Source organism: Trichoderma asperellum, chromosome 1 (genome assembly GCF_020647865.1).
Source record: "Trichoderma asperellum chromosome 1, complete sequence".
Classification (NCBI taxonomy): Eukaryota; Fungi; Ascomycota; class Sordariomycetes; order Hypocreales; family Hypocreaceae; genus Trichoderma; species Trichoderma asperellum.
In genome coordinates, this window is record NC_089415.1 from 5,119,316 (window position 1) to 5,140,989 (window position 21,674).

At 51.2% G+C, this 21,674-nt stretch overlaps 7 protein-coding genes across 7 annotated transcripts; 3 read left to right on the forward strand and 4 right to left on the reverse strand.

Annotated features, from left to right (window-relative positions):
• Positions 1-1,849: 1,849 nt before the first annotated feature.
• TrAFT101_001578 (uncharacterized protein) lies at positions 1,850-3,870 on the reverse strand. Its single transcript, XM_024899596.2, has 4 exons — positions 3,352-3,870; positions 3,178-3,290; positions 2,606-3,099; positions 1,850-2,544 (listed from the first exon to the last, which is right to left on the reverse strand). The coding sequence occupies exons 1-4, from the start codon at positions 3,525-3,527 to the stop codon at positions 2,407-2,409; spliced, it is 921 nt and encodes a 306-aa protein (XP_024762690.1). The 5' UTR covers positions 3,528-3,870; the 3' UTR covers positions 1,850-2,406.
• Positions 3,871-5,346: 1,476 nt separating this feature from the next.
• On the reverse strand, positions 5,347-7,627 carry TrAFT101_001579 (uncharacterized protein). Its single transcript, XM_024907752.2, has one exon. It carries the CDS (start codon positions 7,409-7,411, stop codon positions 5,804-5,806), a length of 1,608 nt encoding a protein of 535 aa, XP_024762691.2. The 5' UTR covers positions 7,412-7,627; the 3' UTR covers positions 5,347-5,803.
• A 1,304-nt stretch (positions 7,628-8,931) lies between these two features.
• TrAFT101_001580 (uncharacterized protein) lies at positions 8,932-9,670 on the forward strand (the record flags this gene model as incomplete). Its single annotated transcript, XM_024899688.2, has 5 exons — positions 8,932-8,972; positions 9,115-9,138; positions 9,209-9,265; positions 9,366-9,493; positions 9,570-9,670. 5 exons carry the CDS (start codon positions 8,932-8,934, stop codon positions 9,668-9,670), a joined length of 351 nt encoding a protein of 116 aa, XP_024762692.1.
• A 1,302-nt stretch (positions 9,671-10,972) lies between these two features.
• Positions 10,973-11,317, forward strand: TrAFT101_001581 (uncharacterized protein; the record flags this gene model as incomplete). The annotated part of the gene is made up of 1 exon (XM_066126366.1): positions 10,973-11,317. One exon carries the CDS (start codon positions 10,973-10,975, stop codon positions 11,315-11,317), a length of 345 nt encoding a protein of 114 aa, XP_065982467.1.
• Positions 11,318-12,354: 1,037 nt separating this feature from the next.
• Positions 12,355-13,821, forward strand: TrAFT101_001582 (uncharacterized protein; the record flags this gene model as incomplete). Its single annotated transcript, XM_024903581.2, has 1 exon — positions 12,355-13,821. One exon carries the CDS (start codon positions 12,355-12,357, stop codon positions 13,819-13,821), a length of 1,467 nt encoding a protein of 488 aa, XP_024762694.2.
• A 491-nt stretch (positions 13,822-14,312) lies between these two features.
• Positions 14,313-16,040, reverse strand: TrAFT101_001583 (uncharacterized protein; the record flags this gene model as incomplete). The annotated part of the gene is made up of 1 exon (XM_024907753.2): positions 14,313-16,040. The coding sequence occupies one exon, from the start codon at positions 16,038-16,040 to the stop codon at positions 14,313-14,315; it is 1,728 nt and encodes a 575-aa protein (XP_024762695.2).
• Positions 16,041-17,138: 1,098 nt separating this feature from the next.
• Positions 17,139-17,450, reverse strand: TrAFT101_001584 (uncharacterized protein; the record flags this gene model as incomplete). Its single annotated transcript, XM_066126367.1, has 1 exon — positions 17,139-17,450. The coding sequence occupies one exon, from the start codon at positions 17,448-17,450 to the stop codon at positions 17,139-17,141; it is 312 nt and encodes a 103-aa protein (XP_065982468.1).
• Positions 17,451-21,674: the final 4,224 nt, after the last annotated feature.

The following is a 21,674-nucleotide window of genomic DNA, read 5'->3' on the forward strand; positions in this document are numbered from 1 at the left end:
CGAGTGCTTTGATTGACGGTGTATATGATGATATTACCATAGACCAGGCATTATCCAGAGCTCCATGCTCATGGTATCCCGCATCGTGAAAAGATATCTGGCTTCCGAAGCTGCCGCCTATCCTCCAAACTTTGGGTAGACCCTTCTTCAGATTGGCTCGTATGAGCTTGATTATGTTTATGATGCGCTTAACACAACTTTCCCAGAGCCAAACAAATGAGAAAGGAATCATTGCGGGTGGGCATTACATTTACAATGACGGTTTTTCCCTCCCCTACACGTTGATGTTGATGCAGGTCTCTAGCAGTTTTCCCCATCAACAAGCGCTCGTAACCAAAAGAGAGCCCTAATCTTATCAAGCATTGGTCAAGTTCATTTACTTAATGTCGGTGTTTCTCGAGAATACTCCTGTGATTCTCCCCGGGACTGGTACATAGAACTAACTCCATTAACAAGTCACTGATACCGACCGGCAATTATAAGGCGACTCTGCTGAAGGATTGACGAATCGCTGCGATCGTCTATCATCTGGCTGATAGTGACTGCACGGCCCTGTTCAAAATACTAAAATGCTTTGTATAGGCGGCGCGTAGAAGAAAGAAGCACGAGAAATAGAACAGACGCTACCTTTAAACATTAACACGAGGCACTCTTGGTCGGTTAGGCTGAGAGACCGTCATTGAAGGTTTGAGAGCAAATTAATAACAGCGATTCCAACATCTATAGCGCGACCATCCATCCGCAGTGCAAGGAGAACTATAAGTGCGCCAATACCACAACTAGCTCGATGGACGGATTGCCTATTGGAAATTTCTCGCCACGCAAGAAGAAAATGAGTCTCATCTCATGGTTCTTTTCAACATCTTTTGTCCTGTTAAATAGCTTGCAAAACATCCATCCGGGACTGCAGTACGCGTATATGATTTTGGGATGATTCTCCGGTGAGAGCAAAACAGACTTTCTTCAGAAGAAACCGCTGTAGTGAGATGTGCTATCTGGCATGTCTCTTCGTATCGATGGGAAAGGATTTTATCGAGGATTTGCAAGTCAATGAAGTGATTAATGCAACATACTTCCTCTATCACCATAGATTGCAAAAAATAAAATGGTTTTGTGAAAATTTTCTGCCATGCGCGAAACCTCCTGTCTCGCTTCGCAGTAACGCGGTTTAGAAATTTAATTCCAAGGAGCCCAAATAGTGGTGCATGGCCTTGATTATCTGCTTCAACATATTCTTCCATAATTTTTATCGCCTCTTCTAATGCTTCTGTGCTGCCTCTTTCATCGTATCGTTCTGCGAGCAATGTAGTAACAACTGTGATAGGTATGGGCGGTCCATTAAACATTCTAGCGTTACCAATCTCAAGATTCAAATGACGAAGCCAATGACAGCGAATAATCGCTTGATAATTCTACTTCGTGGTTTGACAAAGCTATTAGCTTACCTGAGACGAAATCTTGAATCGAAATGGCTGCACTGCACCACGAGAAGATTTAGATGGTAGTTGGCCTTTAAACGTTGACCAACCCGGGCATCACTATAGGGTCAGCTCAGGACCAATAAGTTATAAGTAATTTTAAAATTGCCGAGCTTTCTTCACTTATAGTCTCTGGCACGGTTACTCTTAGGCTACTATTTTCGCTCTCAATATAGTGCATGGCCATGGTCAAACATCTTCCAGCGCGCAAGTCTCTGTCGAATTTCCGGGTGAAAGAGTGTGCGCTCTTCTCTACCGCAAGATTAAGCGTGGGTGGCCATCAAGCCGAAAAATCGGTGATCTAAAGCCATTTAAAACCCGTGTTTGGTTGTGCATTGAAGGAGATAGACGGGATGCATACGAGGTAGATGAAGAAGATGAAGAAGAGGAGGACATGATATACTTAGACTTTGATGACAGTAATAAAAGTGAGATAGAGGAGCAGCAATGTCGTATCAAGCAATAGCATCAACATACACTAAAATAACTATACCTTTGAGATTTTTGGGCGAACAGAATCGATACATGGCCTTAAAGCCAGGCATGTTAAGCCCGCATTCACATCGTGGCCAATATACCATGAATAAAGCTTGGCATAAAACGTATGCATAGAGTTAACAGATTTTTTTTTATGTTTCCTGATTCCTTTCTCCCTCCGTGACTCCCGACATAGATACCGTTTTTCGTTTTCTTCTCTATGTAGTATGTGCATAACTTGCAACATCCTAAAAGGTCCATACTTCATCATGTAGACTCATACCAGCAAATCCACTTCCCATTGATCCCAGACGACCCAAAAAAAGGTAGAAAAAAATAACTCCAACAAAGAGTTTTTGTGATGCAATTCCAGATCGTAGAAGAGCAGTGTTGCTCACGTGCCATCAAATCCAAACATCGGGGGTTGTCCGTATTTTTGTTTTCTTCGGATTTAGTAAACCTTCTTCTTCTCATCGATACTGAACTGGCCGGGGCCACTGTTGACCAGGAGAAGCAGACCGCCGACGATGGACAGAATCTGGAAGAAATCGTACTTGGCAAAGTCCTTGTGGGGGTGGTGCTCGTGAAGCTATAGGAAGCATCATGTTAGCTAAACACGTAGAGAAGAGAAAGCAGCGCAGAAAACTTACAGTCCAGAAGTTGTTCACCAACAGGTTGAAGCCGCTCAGGATGACAACGAGCAGCGTAGCACTGTACTTGGCCTTGAAGCCCACAACGACCATGACGCAGGCGCCAGCGCCAAGGATGCAGACAAGGACGCGCCAGAAGGACCATTCGCCGCTGAAGACGAAGCCAATGAAGAGGAAGATGAGGAGAACGCGACCGGCCAGCTGGAAGTACATCTTCTTGTCCTTCTCGTCCAAGGTGGGGAGACCAGCAAAGGCCTTGGTCTTGCGGACCCAAGAGTCAGAGAGGACCATGAGGAGGCCACCAATGACGGACAGGTTTCGCAGGAAGAAGTTGAGATCGAAGATCAAGCCGTAGCCGAAAGCCTGAATAACTACAACGCTCATGAGACCTCCAACAGCGTAATCAGAGTACTTTCTGGCGATGACGAGGGTGGAGCAGGAGACCATGGCGACGACGTTGAAGAGGAGGAAGATATGAGTGATTCCGGATGGAACTTGTCAACGTGTTAGCTCATACATTCCAGAATACTGCACATTGGGACATGTGCGAATGTGCTGGGGCCAATTCTTACTGTGGCGGTAGTCGTGAAGGTACAGCAGCTGGTCGCTCCATTGGGTGATGATTCGGAGCGCATCCTCGAGGAAGGTAACGACGATCAGAAATCTTCCAATAGCAGGCAGATACCTACAATGCGCCGGCGCGTTAGCTGCTTGACCCCTCTACCTACGTGATCGTGACAACTTACGGCTTGATGGGCTCGCTGGCGGTGTCCAGGATATCCTCGACTTTGCTGGTGTACGGCCGCAGCTGATCCAAGATGCTGCCTCCATTGGACTCGTCAGAAACGCCAACACCTCCGCCGCCGCCAGGATAGGCGCTGGGGCCACCAATGCCATAGCCAGAAGGACCACGGTGCGACATTTTGACCAGAGCTGTCCTGTGACTTTTTCTTCCTATTCCAAGCTCGGCCTTGCTTCCTCGTCTGCCTCTCGGGGGTGTTGTCGACGGCTGCGGGCCCTATTCAGCGACTTGGGCGAATTGGAGCTCCCTGGGGAAGTGAAAGAAGAGCTTTTCGGTGCAGCGCGATGCGATGAGATGAGATGCGATCCGATCCGGGGGGGCACCAAAGCAAAAGAGCTGGCAAGATCAACAAGCAGCAGCGCGCCCGAGGCAGCTCAGAACAAGCACCGATGGTCGAATTGAATGGGATGAGGACAATTGTGCGACGGAGAAGCAGAAGCGAAATTGCAGCCAGAGGAGGGGCGAAGGGGGATAAGTTTGTGATGGCTATGACCTCAAAAGCGCTCGGATTATCCTGCTACATACCACTGTGTCCTTTCCAAATCCCGTGATGTTGCAGGTCCCGAGGTGTCCACTTTTTACCAGGTGGTGGAGTCGAATCAATGGATGATCCCCAGCTTTGGCTTTTTCGTCTCTTGCGCAGGTACCTGCGATGGCCCCTCCAAGGACTTGTGGCCGGCGCGAAGCTGTGCGCGACGGCATGTAGCTTTGCCGAGGGAGGCTTGTACATACCAGGCGAATGCCTGCTGCCGGTACCTGCGGTACAGTGCTAGCAGGTAGCGCGCCAACCTCTGACGGCGGCGTTTTGACTTACCTGAGCTTGACACGTCCCGTAGAACCCCCCCAAGCAGCGAGCAAGTAATACTAGATCCCTAATACAGCTGCGTCCGGGTCAGCAGCAGCTGGACCTCCCTAATTGGGGCCCTGTGGCGAGGCGTGAACCGGCCCCGATTCAAGGTTTTCCAGGCAGGCTATTTGCATGCTTGCAGCACTGCAGTAGTGATACCTACGTGAGCGCCATTGCGGGCTGCCGGATCTAGTACCTGTACGCAATGCGGCAAGCGGGGTGAGAGGCGCCAAAAATAAACTACTACTAAGATAATAGAAGGTACCACTAGCTATCGCGGCAAAAGTTCTTGGCATCAGGTTATTCTTGGTAGTGGCAGGATTTATTTCTCTTTTCTGTTTCCGCTGACACAGCAGAACATTGATCAGAAGGACTTGTTACACATGAGAAGCTCCTGAGTGTGCGTTGTGTTTGATTTTTTTTTTCTTGGGAAATTAGGTTCCATAACAGTTAGTGGACAGGCAGGCAAGTTTGAATTAAACCTGTGCGCTGCTGTACATCTGGTCTCTGACCATGTCCAACGCAGTTAGCATGTGACGCACAGCCGCATCTTCTATTGAGGATCCCTATTCAACCAAGCTTTCCCAACAAGACCTAATCTTGAAACCCACAGGTACCCTTGCCTTCTGAAATCTCATATTTACTAAGTATCTACCTAGTTTTGCTATTGTATATATTGTTCCCCCCTTCTTCTTTTGGCGCAGCATGACAGAGGCTTCTTTACCCATGTCAATGGAAAGCTGCTCCTTGTGTTCCTCAAGATTGACTTACAGGTGGACAATGTCGTCTGCATAGTTCCCCCACAGGAAGAACGACAACACCATGTAATGCAAACCGACGCCTCGTTGGAAGAATCATCTGCATTCCTCATTTGCGAGAAACTGCGTAGACGACTTCGTCGAACCAAATGTCCTCTGCCTCCATGTGTAAAGAAGAATGCCCAAGTGCCCACCTGCCTACCTAGGTAAACAATCGCAAGTAGCAGTGGCGCCTACGGGACCGCTAGACCCGGTCCACTTGGAGAGATTCCGGCGCTCTTCTCCTCTTGTACAATGGCTGGAATAATGATGCAAAATGCGGGAACTTCGGTTGCGGTGCCCTAAACAAAGCAGGTAGGTACCGTGCTAAATCGCGGAGCCCTGCCAAAGTCCCTTGAAACACATACTCCGCAACTGCGCTATTGGCAGTGATGAGACATGTGTCATTTGTTTTGAATGCGCGTAACAGGCAAGCCTAAATCGGATCAGATGCGGCAGCTCCCTGTCAAAGTCGTCTTATCTTCTCTGCATGATTAATGACGTGAGTTTGTCACTCTTCTTGTCATTCATAGCCGGGGAAAATTCGGCGCTTCACTTACATATGTATCTACAGTTATTCTCTGTCCTTTGATAACGCGAATTATCCAAATGCCAAGACTAACAAATGTCTATCTCCAACATGCGTCTATGTGACATCCATCTAATCAAAGTGCTTAAATGGTTCATCCCATATCTTCTCTCTCCGATTAATATACGCTTATAAACTTGCTGTTAGATTCCTCCTGCTTTCTTCATGCCATCTCCATGACATCTTCATCGCTCGACTCGGCCAATATTCTCAGTGCGCCAGTATCATCATACTCAACCCTCCCTTCGTTCACAGCCCTTCGCATCTCCTCCCTCAATACCGTGCGTTCTCCCGTCGCTGGGTCCCATTCCCAGCCTTCGCGCATCCACATCCATCGTAGACAGGCTCGGAGCTCCTTGTCGCTTGGTTTCACTCTCATCCATTCAGGTTGAAACTCCGGCTCCCGGCCTTTCCCGTTCCAGTCTTCGGCTCGACCCAGCAACTCGTCGCGACAAAATATGCGCCAGCTGTCGATGGCATACTTGCCCTGAGTCATATGTCCAATCTCCCATGTTTCGAGATCCTGATTGTCGCCATCAGGTAGTGGATGCGACCTCTCCGGATCTTCACAGTCGCCGCTGCTGGTATCTCTCCACAGAGGACTGATAGCACGTTTGTCATAGTTCCTCACTCTATGCCGTACGCCAGCCTTGGGAGGGTTTTCTATAAATGCCTTTGCATACCTTTGGATATATGCTAGCCGCACGTTGGGAAGGCCCAGGTGGCGTATCATGTCAAGGAGCTCTCCTTCGATGGACGGATCTAATAGCTCAGCCGGCATAGGAAATCGCTCTCTCACCTGACGAAAAACAGGCAGAGCTAGTTTCCCGTTCGTCTTGATCAGAAACGTGATTGCGATGAGTAACCAAAATGGGTCATGGGCCAGCTCCTCTTGAATTATCCCAAACGACGATGAATCAAGAGGAGGAAACGGAATACATGAAATAGTACCCGGTGGCGGCCGTGTTTTTGATGGACTGTTGCTTGCTGACGGTTTCTGCGAGAAGTATGGTGATTCAGCAGAGCGTTGGCTTCTTGGTGGTTTCCTCTCATCCTCTGATTTCCATAAGGTATGAGAGTACCTTAGGTTATTCAAGCGGGGACAGTCGAGTGACGCCACGATATTTGAAGGTGGGTCGTCAAAACCAACAGCGTCAATGAAAGTACTCGTGCCCGGATGGATGGCCTCCTCGTGTAATCGTGCTTGGCTGCATTGGCGATAGCCGGATCCAGGTACAGAACGGTCCAAACGCGTGCTCTGCTCGCTCTTTATGCTGCCACTTTGGGTCGAAGGCCTGTCAGCCCAGTAATGAGATGTTACTCCTAGTCGCGTTTTTTTGACGCGTGGTCTTCTTGATTCAATCTCCTGAGCTTGCTGCGAAGCAGGATACGAGGGTGGTAAGATCTCAACATCTCTCTCCAAGTCTTTCGCGAGCGCAATCAGGCGATCCGTCTCTCCCCAAGCCTCGGGAGGGGATGGCTCTCCGTGGCGTCCATTGAGTATCTCACAAACAAAAGTTAGGATGTCGCTGCCGTTAAGGCTGTCAGGATCGTGATCATGCATGCATCGCATTGACCGTGCACAGTCGATCAGGCAATGCCAGTCCTCTGCACCTCCAGCGAGGCTCTGGTCAAAGAGACTTTGTATTTCATCGGTTGGCGCCTCTCTAGACTCTAGTATTTCAGAAAGAAATGCTAGCGAGTCCTCCCAGACATCAAACACTGATAAAATACTCTGGCCGAAAGACGTCGACATAGCGCTGCAATTCATGGAGCGCAACTCAGTGTACGCGGCTCCGATACTCGATGTCCAGTAAAAACAGTTTTGATAGAAGTAAGGCGAGATAAATAAGCTACCATTATAGCAATGTTTATTAAATAACACATGCACCTTTGAAATAGAGGAAAGGGAAATGCATCTAAAAGGATTTCAAAATCATGGAGGAAATGTGCTGAGTAAACAGCTGAATAAGGAGCGGTTTGTTGCTTTGAAAACGGCCGTCGTTAAGGCCTTCACTATAGACTCACCTCCACTAAGTGCACTGCACGGCGCTATATCAGGTCTAGAAAATGCCTCCTTTCTAGAACATTGCCTACCTTAACCTTATAAAAAGTATAAGTTCCCCTTTTTTCTAAGTAGGTACGTTTCTATTATGATGTATCATGTTTGAGGCTGCAATTTTTTTACTCATGCCTAGGTAGGTAATGCATTGTATTCCGTTTCGGGCTGATGTTGCGCTCATAGTTTATTCCTCAGCCATGAAAACGTAGGGTTAATGGCTCACGTATGGCCACTTTAACGGCACCGATACGGTCCATTCTCAACGTCATTCGTCGTTGAAGCGAAATATACCCAGTTAATTACGCATGAGGCTTGAAGCAGTGGCTGAATGCATCTCTTATCTAGAGATAAGATAAGCAGATATGTCCAGGCCAAGATACTCTTTCCGTCCCATCTCGACTTGACAGCAGAGTTGGTGTTGGCAGTTAGCACGAATAGGTCTTAGTCTCGTAGCAAAAGATCAGACTGTTCCGCAAATGGATTCTCTGCTGGTCGGTCGGCCGTCAAAGCCGAGACGTTCGTGGGGTGCATGGCCAGACTGCCCCCCTGAATGGCCTGTCGCCTGACTCATCAAAGACTGGTCCCCACCGTGAATCGCTGCAGCAGGCTGGCGCGTGATGCCATTGTGCGTGCTTGTGCGGCGCGGGTGGATTTTGGTTTGATAGACCGTGTTTCTGTCCTCTTCTGTGGCCGCTGTGTCGCGGTTAGGCGACTGTGAGTTGATATGGTGTGACTGATTTCACGGGTAATTGTAGCGGCGATCAGGCTGAAGCGAGCAGCATCTGTGGGCGTGCGGGATAACTTGGGGAATGAAACCGCCCTCTATTCTTGTTCCACTGTCGTCGTGACAGCCCGTCGCGACAGCTTATCAGATCCATCTACAATAAGCGATCTATGCCGTACTTTTCCTCCCACCGAGGCAGCGCAGATACAGTCGAACGTGTCTTGATAGCAGCGCTAATAATTCGCACCACCAGAAAATATTAAAAGTGGGGGCGCCGCACCGCAAGAGCCGGTACGTACCTCACAATAAGGCGAAAAAGGCGAGTCACGTGCGCTCGTCCTATCAGGGCCCACCCGCAATCGCCCATTCTCTCTGGCCGTCCTGCGACTTGTGCCTCCACCCGGGAATCTTGTTTCCAATCCATCTTTCGCATTCCCTCTCCGGCGCCACCTCCGACCCTACTCGAGTCTGAAGCATCACCACCACAACCTCAATCATCCAAGAGATGAGTAGTCGCGGCGGGAAACTTGCCCCCGAAGTCAATCGGTGAGTTTTTCCGGCCTTATCGCCAGTCTGGCCGTGCTGCGAGCCTCGCGGTCCCCGAATCTCCGACCGAAAGGCCGGCACGCCTCGCCTTGATGACCGAGAGAACGGCATAAAAGAACCTTGGCTGACCAGTTTTCTATAGCGCTCTGTTCGTAAAGAACCTGAGGTATGCCTCCATCGACTACGATATCTCGAATCGAGACGAGTGCCACGCAACCGACGCTAACCTGCCACAGCTACAACGTTACTCCTGAAGAGCTCTTCGACCTCTTTGGAAAATTCGGACCTATCCGGTATGTCCAAGAACCCGCTCCTCTTCGATCTCGCCATCGTCATTGCTGTCGTCCATATATCTGTTTTTGTCGAGTTACGCCATGCTAACCCACCCAACAGCCAGGTTCGTCAAGGCATTGCCAACAACACCAAGGGTACCGCCTTTGTAGTCTATGAAGATGTCATGGATGCGAAGCAAGCCTGTGACAAATTGAACGGTTTCAACTTCCAGAACCGTTATCTCGTTGGTACGTGACGGCGCGTCCTGGACGAGCTTACTATTTAATTCACGCTAGCAACGCCCCTGCTGACACGTCTGTGCAGTATTATATCATCAGCCCGACAAGATGGTAAAATCTAAAGAGGACCTCGACGCCCGTCGGGAATCTTTAGCGCAGCTCAAAAAGCAGCACGGCATCGATTGACAATCCGACCGGTCTGTAGGCAACCTGCAGAAGAAGACCATTTCTTCGTCTGCGGGCCGGTCTTCCTCATCATCATCGTCCTCCTCTTCTTCGTCAGAGATCAAAACAATCCTGCGAAAGGGCAGGTCGCCAGCCAAGGCCACTCCGAGCAGTGGGCACGTCCACACCCGAGCCGTCCGATTTGCAGAAGGACTACGCGCAGCTCTACCGTCGTTTGCCTAAAAACCGAGCATTCGAAACGTTGCCCACGGAGTGATACAACAATACGCACTATTATCGTTTTATTTATTTTCTGTTTCCCCGCCTTGGCTGGCACACAACTTCATCTTGTTCACCTTAATGCCAGTAGTCACCGGTTCAGTCACCCCTCAAAAAAACAAATCAATCAATCACGAAATGAGTCTTATATCTATGGGAATGGAAGGGGTGGGTTCAGATTGGGGAGCTGGGAAATTCAAAGGGCGTTTATACGGCAAGTGACGACACGGCAAGTCACACATAAACTGCTTTAGTTTTTTCGGAATTTGGACGGAGCCTACTTTGCGGCCATGTTTACTAGCGAACATCTGCTGCCTGTCGAGGCCTTGACCTGAGAAATCAACAGCATGTCCCAACTGCGCACGCGTATTCCAACCTTTGACCAAGTTTACTGAAGGAAGGGCTGGAAGTTTTCTTTTTTTCGTTTGAGTGAGCCAGTTTCAATATTTATGATTTGCTGCAGCTTTTATTCGCCTGGCAGCCAAGACAGGCCCCTTGCCGTTGTGATAGATGGTGAAGAGCTGCTCAAAAGTATTCTACTATCCGGAACTCAATGACGTACGACATAGACGATATAGAATCAAATGGAATTGACCAACTATTCGCCAAATGGCTGTCTACCAGTGGCTAATATGACATAATATTTGATGGTAACCTAGCAACTACTAAAGTCCATAGACGTTCCTACCCGCTTTAGTCAACGTATAATCGTAGTCGTAACACCTTCTCTTTGTTCTATGAAACATTGGTCATCGTTTTCCCCCCCTGCTACAGGCAACATGATACATGATACACCGTTTCACTTTCAGATGACCTGAGAGAGAGCGCGGCACTTGCTGACACCTCTCTACTCGATGGCCGGGCGAAAGAGGAAGAAAAACGCCTTGCGGGCCGCCGACATGGCTCGAGACCCCCAGAACATCTACCGTAGAGGTATTTTTGGGAATAAATCTCAGTCGCATCCAAAGCTTATAAGCCGGTCGCAGAGATGGCCTCGCCTCGCGGGCGGTGTTCTAGAAAGCGTGAATTACGAATGGACTGCTCATGGGCTTCGACCAACGCCGCGATGGAGACCGGGCCGCAGAAACGGGCCGGCCAAAGTGGACATTGGGCGGGCGGTGCAGCGTTGCGAGAGCGCTGTCGCTTCTGCTTGTCTGGCCCTGGAGCGCTGTGCAGAGGGTTCTGAAGCAGCAACTCTTTAGTGCCAGAGTGCGCTGTAGCGAGGACCCTAGGCGAGTTCGTGGCGCAGCGCTTCGGGTCTCTTTTGCGGTCGCCTTTGTGGAGTTCGTCTCCGGCTGGTTTCAAAACTACATGTACATGAGGCCGCAGATACAGAGTCCTCCTCATCTTCTAGCTGCAGCGAGCCGCGCGGAGCAGGCTGACAGTTGATTGATTCACATCTCCAGGCCATTTCCAAGAGAACAGCACGATGGAAAGCCTCAGGCCTCCTACTAAGGTCGAGGTATCGATATAACAGCAGAAGGGCTTGGCTGCACACGCTAGGTCAGTCGTCCGGCCTGGCCATGCTCCAGGAACAGGTTTGTATCTTCCAAGAGCTGGGAGACGAGGCTGATCATGAGTTCACCTTAGGACAAAGAAGCCTCACGATATGCAGTCTAGAGCAAAACGACGGAGCCACGTCAGGAACTTATGCTGGTGCATATAGCATGTCCTGTGATATTAGGTGCCAGGGACAATGTATCCGGGCATGTGCGATGACAGAGTGGGTTGTGGTGCAGCTGGATTATCCGGAGAGTCCAATAGGAGGCTGGAGATGGCAATTGAGATCCCAGTCTCCATTAGAACGAACTCTAGTATCACGACGTGTTCATCCTATGGACCTGGCTGAACCGCCAATAGCAACAGCCTCCGGCCGGGTCCCACATCACCGGCTGAGGCCCCGGCCCAGTCCCGGCATCGCCAGGCCAGTCAGAGACCGTTCCATTGTGCTGGTACTAGGCTTCTCTGCCTTTTGACTCCCTCACAGCCCCTTTCCAAGGTGCATTGATGACATCCCTGGGCATAGGGAGCCGGGTGGGTGGCTTCTCTTGTGGCGAGACATGGAGTTTATGGCAGACAGCCTTCCCTCCAAGCTCATAGCCTCTCGTCCAATGACAAGTGAGAAGCACGAGATCTTTCCTGCCCTTACGAGGTTTTATGCACGTTTAGTGTGTTCATTCTACCTCATAACCACCTTACACCAACCCCATGAGTAAAGAGAGGCTCGGCTATATCCCCCTTGCTGTTGGTTAATGTTGTTGGTTAGAGCAAGTCATACCGCCCCCTTGACATCATATCTTCGCGTCCTTCTATATAACCGTCAAGTCTTCCTTTTTTGATTAACTTTCTTACTGTACCATAACCATATTTTGGTTAATGATAACGAAAAGAGAAAGAGTTCCTTCAACCACCCTACGGCCAACTCAATGCCAATACCAGTTGCCCCATTCAGCAGACTGACCCTCGAAGAGATGTCGGCCACTAGTCGAACGGGTGTTCCTGCTGCTTCAGAGGCTGGCCACCACCAAGAGCTACTGGTGGAAGATTCAAGCTCTGATTATGAGTCGTACTCGGAGATTTCTGACGATGACGGTGACGATGACGACGAACTGCCCGCCATTGTGCAATCGCCGTCTGAGCTCTCCTACACCATCGATCACCTCCCAGAAGAAGCCCAGGACGCAGTACGAAGGGTCTTTAGTGAGCCACCGACAATTGCCCTGCAGCAATGCCGGCTCATTGACGACACATATGCCTTTCAGATGACTGAACTCGTCACCCAGTCTGTTCGCATCCGCGCTTCTGGCGACGGGTCTGCCTCGCAGCTAACATGCTCGTGCGGGCATGGCGGAGAGCTTGAGCCATGCTCGCACCTGATATGGCTCCTGGATCGACTTGCCAAGCAGACGCTCTACGATTACGATCCCAAAACACCTCTCACCATGACTGAGGATGGCTTCGCGCAGGAGCTCGGCGATCCCTTCACAGCCATCTCGGAGCATCACCTTGACGTCCTGTCCGATGGTCTCCACTGCCCAGTCGTCGACCCAAAAGCCGTCTCAAAAGATGACATGGCATCTTGCCGAGTCCAAGAGTCTCGAGAACTCTTATCAGCCGTCTATGGGATGCCGCCGGAAGAGTTCCGCCCAGACATCTTTGACAGCAGCAGCAGCACGCCTCGCGGAAAGAAAGTGCTGAAGCGCAATGATCTAGACCACACAGTCCTCCGCATGCTGCTCGACAACCACCACTTCTTCGATTATTTCCAATCGGTATCTCGCCCCAGAGATCCCATCAACGACCTGTTCAGGAAGCTCTCCCAGCGAGTCGACCGCGTGCTCCGCGTTTTCGACTCATACGCCTCAGACCCAGCCTCCGCAGCAACGTCTTCGACAGAAACGCCACCAGACGCCTCTTGGGCAGCAAGACACATCCTAGGCTGCACGAAACTCATCAAATCGTGCATATACACACGCGATCGGCCGCTCCAGCCCTCCGAGGCAACTTCTGCCGCCCGCACGCTCGTCCACATCCTCTCCGCCGTTGTATCCCGCAACCAAAACGTCGACGTCCTCGACGACGCCGTCGTTGCCTTCTCCCCCACCCGCGGCACGACGCGAACAGAGCACAACCTATATCTCAATCTGATCGGCGACAGGGATATGGACTTTGTGATAGCGGAGCTTAATTTGCTTCCTGAGGCGGCGAGCCAACACCTGCATAGCCTGGAGGCCATATTCGAAGACATTGGGAGACTCGGCGCTCCGCTGTCGTACTTTGATAAGTTCAAATCGCTGTTGAGCCGGCTGAGGACGCCCATTATAGGGTCTAGTCTGAAGAGGCAGGTTGAAGAAGAGGACAGCAATTATCGACACTTTAAGAGAATGAAGTGAATACTGTATAACCTATGTGGCGGGTTTCTTCTTTGCGTCTTTTCTTTTCCTTCTTCTATTTCTTCTCTTCTAGATTTAGCCACGCTGGTCGTGGTGTAGACACTGCTTCTAACCTTTTTTCTATCACTTGTTTCTATTATTTAATATTCTTGCCCTCATTTGATCACATTTGAGGATGGAGCAAATGTACCATTATTGTACTGGCTATATAGAGTAGCACTTATACGGAACCTTTTTTAGACGAGCGTCAAAATAAACCACAGTCAATATGAAATCATTAAGTTAAGAAGAAGTGAACTGCGAAAATATCATCAATTTGTTACTTCTAGGTATCTTCCCGTGCGACATGTTATGTGCTATGCCATGCTAGGTCTAAAGTTGTATGTGCTTCTCAAACCCCAAATCACATCAACACCCTTGGCTCAAAACCCCTCCACAAACACGAGCCACGGTTCGCATACAGGACCAGGCGTTTTTATTAGACACCTAAACTAGCCCAACGTGTTCTTACGGAACTTCTCCAGCTCATCGTGAACCTCGCGTAGAGTAGGCCGATCATAGTAGTTCTCGTTCCAGTCGCCCCTCTTCATGCCCTCAGCGCGCTCCTGGAGCCATGCTTCGGAGTCTGCAATCTCCTTTGCCCACCAGTCGCGCGCAACGTTCTGAACCTCTTGCGCCGTGGATTCTCCTGTGTTTTCAAACTCTCGGAGCACCAGCTTGTCCCTACGGCGGACGATAAGCCTAGTAAGCCCAGCTTGTCTGCCACGGGTGCAGCGGTCGATGAGATCTCGCATCGCGGGTGGTGTACGAGTGTAGCCGGGGAATTCTACTAAGGGCTCCCAGCGGTAGGAGAGCCACACGGCAGCTCGCTGGGGAGCGCTGTTGGATTCGAAAATGCACCAGAGAACTCGACCCAGCATATAAACTTCGCAGGCTTCCTGTTCTTTAGGGGTCAAGCATGCCCACGGCACGTTGTACCCCTTGCACGGCCAGCTGTAGTCTTCTCCTTGACCCATCTCCTCCCACCCGGGAAGCATACTCGTCAAGATAGCAGCATACTTATCTCTGATCTCCGAGGGAATCTCATCATCGATTGCCAGCAGCCGGACGTACTCGATAGCATTGACCTCCGGTGCTGCGAACTCGCACCATACACCACGCTGTTCGAAATCGACCATGACAACATCGCCAGATCCCGTCAAGACAATGTTATCAAGCCGGAGGTCCGGATAGAAGACGCCGCATGCCTCACGGAGGTGCACCAAGGCAGAGGCGAGTTGGACGGACCATTTAGCCTTGTCTGCTAGCGATACCTGATTGTGTACTTGCAAGAAGGGGATCAAATCACGCAAGCTGCCATGGACGTGGAGCTCTAGCGTGAATCCGAGGACGGCTGTCTTGCTGCCAAAGCTGCATTTCTTTGTGATGAGGTGAGTGGGCCGTGCCATGACGTTAGGATGGGGCTGGATAATGAGAAGCTGTCGCAGCTCGTGGTAGAGGTACTTGGTGTAGCTCGTCAAGGCCTTGAAGATCCAGGTTTTTCCCTCATACTCAATGAGACAGACGCTGTCGTGCAACTGCGACAGATACACGACGTCGTGAATGTCGACTGTCTGGGGTAGATCTACTCCGGGTCCCCAGATCTTTTGGAAAGATGGCACAGACAGCATTTGGCGCTCGAGGTAGTACGTTGGGGCAATGGATACCTGAGCTTGGCTGACATCTTTGGGGAAGTTGTTGAAGACGATCCTCGAGCCGAAGGGTATGTTTTGATATATCTGGCGTGGATCTTCCAGGGTCGATGTCCAATGTTGAAGCAGTCGGAGCAAATGCTGAGTAACTCCAAGCTGCGAGATGCGAGATTCGTCTCTCGTGTAGAAAGCTACTCCCATGTCAAGCACGTTGCGAAGCTCGGGAGAGAGTGTCGCTGGCTCAGGTATGAATACGTCAATCCGGAAGGGAGGAATCGACTCCATAAAAAGAGGCACGGCATAAAACTGCGTTCCAAATGCAGTGCAGCCATCGATGCGCCACAAGGGCTTCTTGAGATGTTCAAGACTATCGATACGGTTCTTGGGATTCAACAGGGACTCTTCCCACGGTATCTCCTTGGCGTCGTGGATGGCAGCTGCGGCGGCAGCCTGCTTCCAGACACTCTCATCGGTGAATGCTGCTGTTGGGTGGATGACATCGTGGATTGACTGCTGGCTGAGCTCCATGCCGCGATTGTGTCTCGATGCACGCCGCCCTCGGAGTATAGTCTAGATGGAACTGCCGCTATCAGCCAGTGGGCACTGCTTGAGCGAACAGACTGTAGAGCTTTGAAAAGGAATGCAGAACGAAGGCTCTGGCGGGTTGGAGGGGGTTCCTATTCTACGTATAAGCTCTTCAGGCGTGAGGCATTCGACCGGAGAGCCCTTGTTTGCTCTGTGCCCGTCAAGCGCGGTTTGTCACAGAGCTAGCGACAGTCGACTCGTTCAGCCCCTCATAAGCTAGAGAGATGAGGACTCCGGCCGTGTCACTCGTTATGCCTTTATGTGATTTGTGACGTGAGCTGCCCAGCTTCTGGCATGCATAAACCGGCTGCATCTGGCTTGATTTGGTAGCCCAGTGCTATCTGCCTGCCTGATCACATGATTTGGCCTTGGGAGTACCAAAGTACACCTGCATTCTGTTTCCAATGCCATTCGCAAAACTCCAGCATGAGTTGGCCTTTGTTGCGAAAGCTGCTCGAGACTCGGCCAAACGAGCTGTGTTTGCAGCGGCAATCGAAACCCGACCGCAGCGCGATATTCACGCCACGCTGGTGCTTAGGCTGTTTTCGCGGCTGGGGCTAAGGTTGTGCCCAAGCTCGGCATCCCCTCTAATGGAGCTGTCAGTACTGCAATTACCAGGTCGTACAAGGACGTGCAGCGGTGGCAATGATTGCTACAGCAGACAGCATTCTTACTCCCAGGGGTTGAGAATGGCCCAGGTGCTTGTTTTCCCTTCATATTATGCATTATTTCACCTGAGTGCTGATGGGAAGGATTACGATCCTCCTGCCTGCCTTCGCATAGGGCGGCATGGTTTGGCCCTGCTCCCTAGGCAAGCAAAACAGACATTGTTAACATCAATAGGCTCAGTGCATATGGACAATGAATAGTTCTGGGCAGAGAGGCTGAGCAGAGCTCCATCAGTGTGCTGGATAGCTACAAGCATGGCAACCTACAGTAAGGGGACACGCAGCTTCGACACAGAGCGTGGAGGCTATTTGCGGCTGATTGTCCCGTCGACTAGCCTCTTCCCCTATTTTTTTACCCTCACGTACAATCTTGTTAAGAGTCGATGTCTTCAATACCAATTCTGGCGCCATACCTTGCCGCCACCGGCGCTTCGTATGCAGAGAAAAATTGATAGTACGTTTCAAGCACGGCTGTTGTTTGCTCAAGCTGAGTCGAAGGACGGCAATGGGTGGAGCAAAGCAACTTTTGGCCCCCAAAGCCTTGTCTTTCTCCATTTAGAAAAGTCAATACAAGCAAAGACAGCAAAAAAACAAAAGCAATGGCGTCCAGGGCAGAGAGAGAGTGTGTGTGAATAGTACCGGAGATTATAGCACTTAGTACGTACGCTCCTTGGCAGGCCGCCATAGCTTCAACCTACCTATGGAGCACTCTGTGATATTGGCATGTCATAAACATGCAACCATCCTCAGCTGCAACAACCCATGATAACCGTCATGTGACGTACGTCGGACAGCAAGACGTTTAAACGGAACGAGCGCGTGGCTGATGATGAGCCAGGACCCTGCTGAGCTGACCAGAAATATTCCGTAAAGACGCAGCAGAAAGTGGAGCGGAGCTCACGATATGCTGCCATGCTATGGTCTGGTAGTATTACATGCACAACTCATTGAAGCCTGTTAGTAGTCGCAAGAAGCTCAGAAAGCCGATTGCTACTTGTATTCTAGCTGCGTAGCGTAACGTAGCTTGGATTACCGGCACGTCATAATCATGCTACCTCTCACCCACTTACACGCTTGTTGTAAGAACTAGTTATGCTAGCAGTTGAGCAATTATGACAGGGCCCAAGCAGTCGACAGGTCTAGGATGAATAATGCATCCGTAGCATGGCTGGTGTTGGTTTCCTTAATATGTAACAGCACTTGCGGCCGTAAGCCATGAATGTGGCATGCCGAGGCTGACTGACGTAGGTGTTTGTCGAAAGGCATTGATACGAACACACACGCGCACACACGCCCATAAGGTAGCAACCGATCACAAGTAGCTCTTCGGAGGTTGATAATCGGCCCCTCAACCAGATGCTAGAATAGGACGCAAGTCTCTGAGCTAGACTGAAAGTATCAGCGTCCTCGCTGTGACCTGCTGGGGGGGCCAGCGGTACCTTGCAGCCTGGTCGCAGACAATTTTATCCATCTGAACAGCATAAGCTGCGAGAATCCGAGGAGCACGCTGACACCATCAAGCTGGATAATTTCCTAGCCCCCGCCAGAGTCTAAGCAGTCTCGCATAGCTAGCGGCTTTGTGGCGCCCCTACCTAAGCTCACCGGTCGACGAGGTTGCAGGACGCCGTTCGGAATGGAAGACAGAAACGATTTGGGGCCGTGGTGCTCTTGCACAGCAAGGCAGCGTTTGGATGCAGCCGGGTGCACATGAATATTGTGACGGACAAGTTCCTTCGTTGTTGGCTGTGAGGCCTTCGAGCCACACTCCCTTTGTCATTATAACCGCTTCGAATCATGGCCTATCATTTTCATACTGTCACAGCCTGCGGCGGACTGTCATAAGTCGAGTCAACCTGCATATGCACACTGCGCCTGTGGATAGAGTTGGCCGGTGAGTCGTGCGTCTTGGAATAGATGGCGAAATTACCTGGCGTTGTGCAGCCTTGCCCAAATACCCAGTAGGTGTCAGCTGGATGAAGAGATTAGCCTCGGCGTCGCTCACGATAAGGGAAGGAATACGGAGCAGACGTTACCGTTTGTTGATAACGCGGTTGCAGCAATGCGAGTGGCTCTTCTGACAGCTGCGTTTTCGTAATATGCATCTCGCTGAGACATTTGCGTATGAACGACTAAGAGACAGAGTGCATGTACGCAGCACGGACGAGGCACTTGCGCTTGCCATGACGTTGACTTGCATGGGCCCTGAGCAACTCCACCTGCCCGAACAGCCGCAGCAGCAGCGGGGGAAAGCTGTGAAGAGGCGGAAGGCGCGAGACTCTCCGCAGCACTCGCTCGTCGGAGGCTCTGCAAAAGCCTCTTTAACCCTCTGATATCCATTGCAAATTGCACCAGCGGACGGAAGTCAATGCGAGTGGCGTCCATTGGCTGGGCAGGAGCAGTTGGCTGGCCTGGCGTTGTAGAAGGCACGGGGCGCTTCCGTCCTAACTAAGACAAGGGCAGGCAGGTCCGGCCGAAAGTCTTTGGCCACAAGCGGAGAAATATGGAGCATTTTCACTGCTAATCATGCTGTTCCGTAGCGGGCACGGGGATCTAGCCCGCTGCTATTCTGCGCCCTACCTTAAGTCGACAGCTTACACCCCTTAGCTTGGTGCCATAGGCGTAGTGAGGCATGTACGAGTCGTCAACTGGCCAACCCCGTGGGGATGACTACAGAAGCATCGACACCGCATTGTACGACGGTGAATGCCTCGTTCCCATTAGTAGCAGAGAGGCACCGGTTCTACAGAGGACTGATCCGATGATTGCGAGCAGCGGCCTAGCCGCATGCCGTGCAATTTGCAATTTGCGCGTGCTGCGGCGACTGCGACACAATTACCGCCGTGGCGTGGGGGAGCGGGAACGAATGTCTTGTGTGACGAACGGCCACGCGAAAACACAATGAGCGGCCGCACCCCCTCGACCTCGACCTCGACCTTGACCTCGACTCGGCCTGAACCTCATCCTTCTGATGGGCCACGCCGCAGCCGAATCCAGCATCCATATCCATACGCCCCGTGCCTTGACCAGCCTGCAGTTGGAACTAATGCTGCGTTGCTTCGGCCGCTCTCGATTAAATCACTATAGCTTTTAAGGTACTTTAAGGTACTCCCCCGGTCACTGAGCTGCGGTTCCGAGCCCGGATAGATCAGATCCGTCTGTTTTTGCACCAGGAATAACAGCCTAGATAGCAGTGCTAGCTGGATGTTCCAAGCTGTGGATGCACCTCTTCACCGGTCCCCACTACAGGCGGTTCGTCCATGGCGAGCTTCGTGGTGTGGTAGCACTGAAGCAGGTTCTTTGATTCGGCAGCTCGCGAGCCTAACACTATACTCGTACTAGCATCAAAGCCGGGCGGTGGACAAAAGTCCGTCAACTCGTTGATACGTGCCTCGTCTTGCACTTGAATCGACACCCCGGCCTGGAAGCCATGTATACCGCTCAATTACTCAACTCTTCCATCACGGGGCGAGCATTCTTCGATTGGCTTTAGAAGGACCACAGAACAGCCTGGGGTGTGCTTGTCCAAGACGGCTATCTGTGGCTTGAACTGCTTTCTGCGCTTTCCAAGGTGCAGGTTGCAGCGCATGTGACCCGCCTGCATCGAAACGAGGGAAATGAGCGAGCCGCCGTGTAAGCTGCATTCTACAAGTGCCTGTGACACCATAATAGCCTTGGGGATAAGCCAGCTCTTATTGGCCTATTCGCAACTGAGCTGGAGACTCAAAATCCATTCTGCCAGAATACCTGCCCGTGCTGCATACTACGATTGCCGGCTCCGTTGGGCACGCAACGGAGGCTTGTCTTCCTGGCCTGAAGGCGCCCGCAATATCGGACGACCTGAGCCATTTCCCGCGCCGCAGTTGCCCAGCTCTCACATCTCGCTGGTAATGTTTGTGATGAAACCTCTGGCGCAATGCGTTATCCTCTTTTTGCTCGTCGCCAGAGCTGTGGACTGCGCAAAACGCTTTGGGGCCACTCAGGTCTCGACAATGGGTGCCCGCAAATATTCTCAATGGCCGTATGGGATGCCAGCCCGATTGGGGAAGCCCACGTTCGTCTTGCTCTGCTCAATAAGAGCATTAGGAATTAATTGGGCACCGCATGCCAACTATTAGACCACACCCTGGCTGCGTCCGGTACCCCTCAGTTCCATTCAAATACATATGATTTAGCACCGGGGTCCATGGCCTTTGCTTCTTCACCGAGTTCGCTTCTCCTCTCCTCCTAGAAACAACCATCGTCGTCTAGCCCTTCGGGATCCAGCCACTTAGACTGTGTAGGCGCTGACCTATGCACTCGGCAACACGCCCCAGAGTCCAATCCGCGCTACCCGTATCCCTGCGTTCGACGAGCAAGCCCGGGCATTGAGCATTGAGCCGGCAGTAACAGCGGCGGCAGCACAGCACAGCACAACACAGCAACAGCAGCAGCAACACCAGCGCTGGGGACACATTCATCATCGGCTACTAGAGTGGTGGCAAGCACGAGACCATTACACCTCTTAGACGAGTCTAGCCAGGCCCTTGCGCTTCGCAGATCGGCACCGTCATTGGACTGGGCTTGCTTCACCAACCCAACGCTAGTTGGACTCCTTACTTACATGCCACCTTCGTCTCTGTCCTCTCGCCCTCTAGCCGCCAGGCTACTCCCTTCACCGGTGTTGAACCCTCGTCTTGGATATTTGCAGCTCACTGTGCTCCCGCTCCTGCTTGGCCGCCCAGCATTCCGCTCCACCTATCGTTTTACATAGCGACAGCCAACGCTGAACTCGGTGCCACCGGACTTATCCACCCCTCCCCTGGCGTTGCTCAACTTCATCCGGTGTTTAGTGCACAACTTTGTACCTTGTTGATGCTGCTTGTCTCTAAAGTCTAGCTGATACTTGGTTTTCCACGTGCGAATACATTGG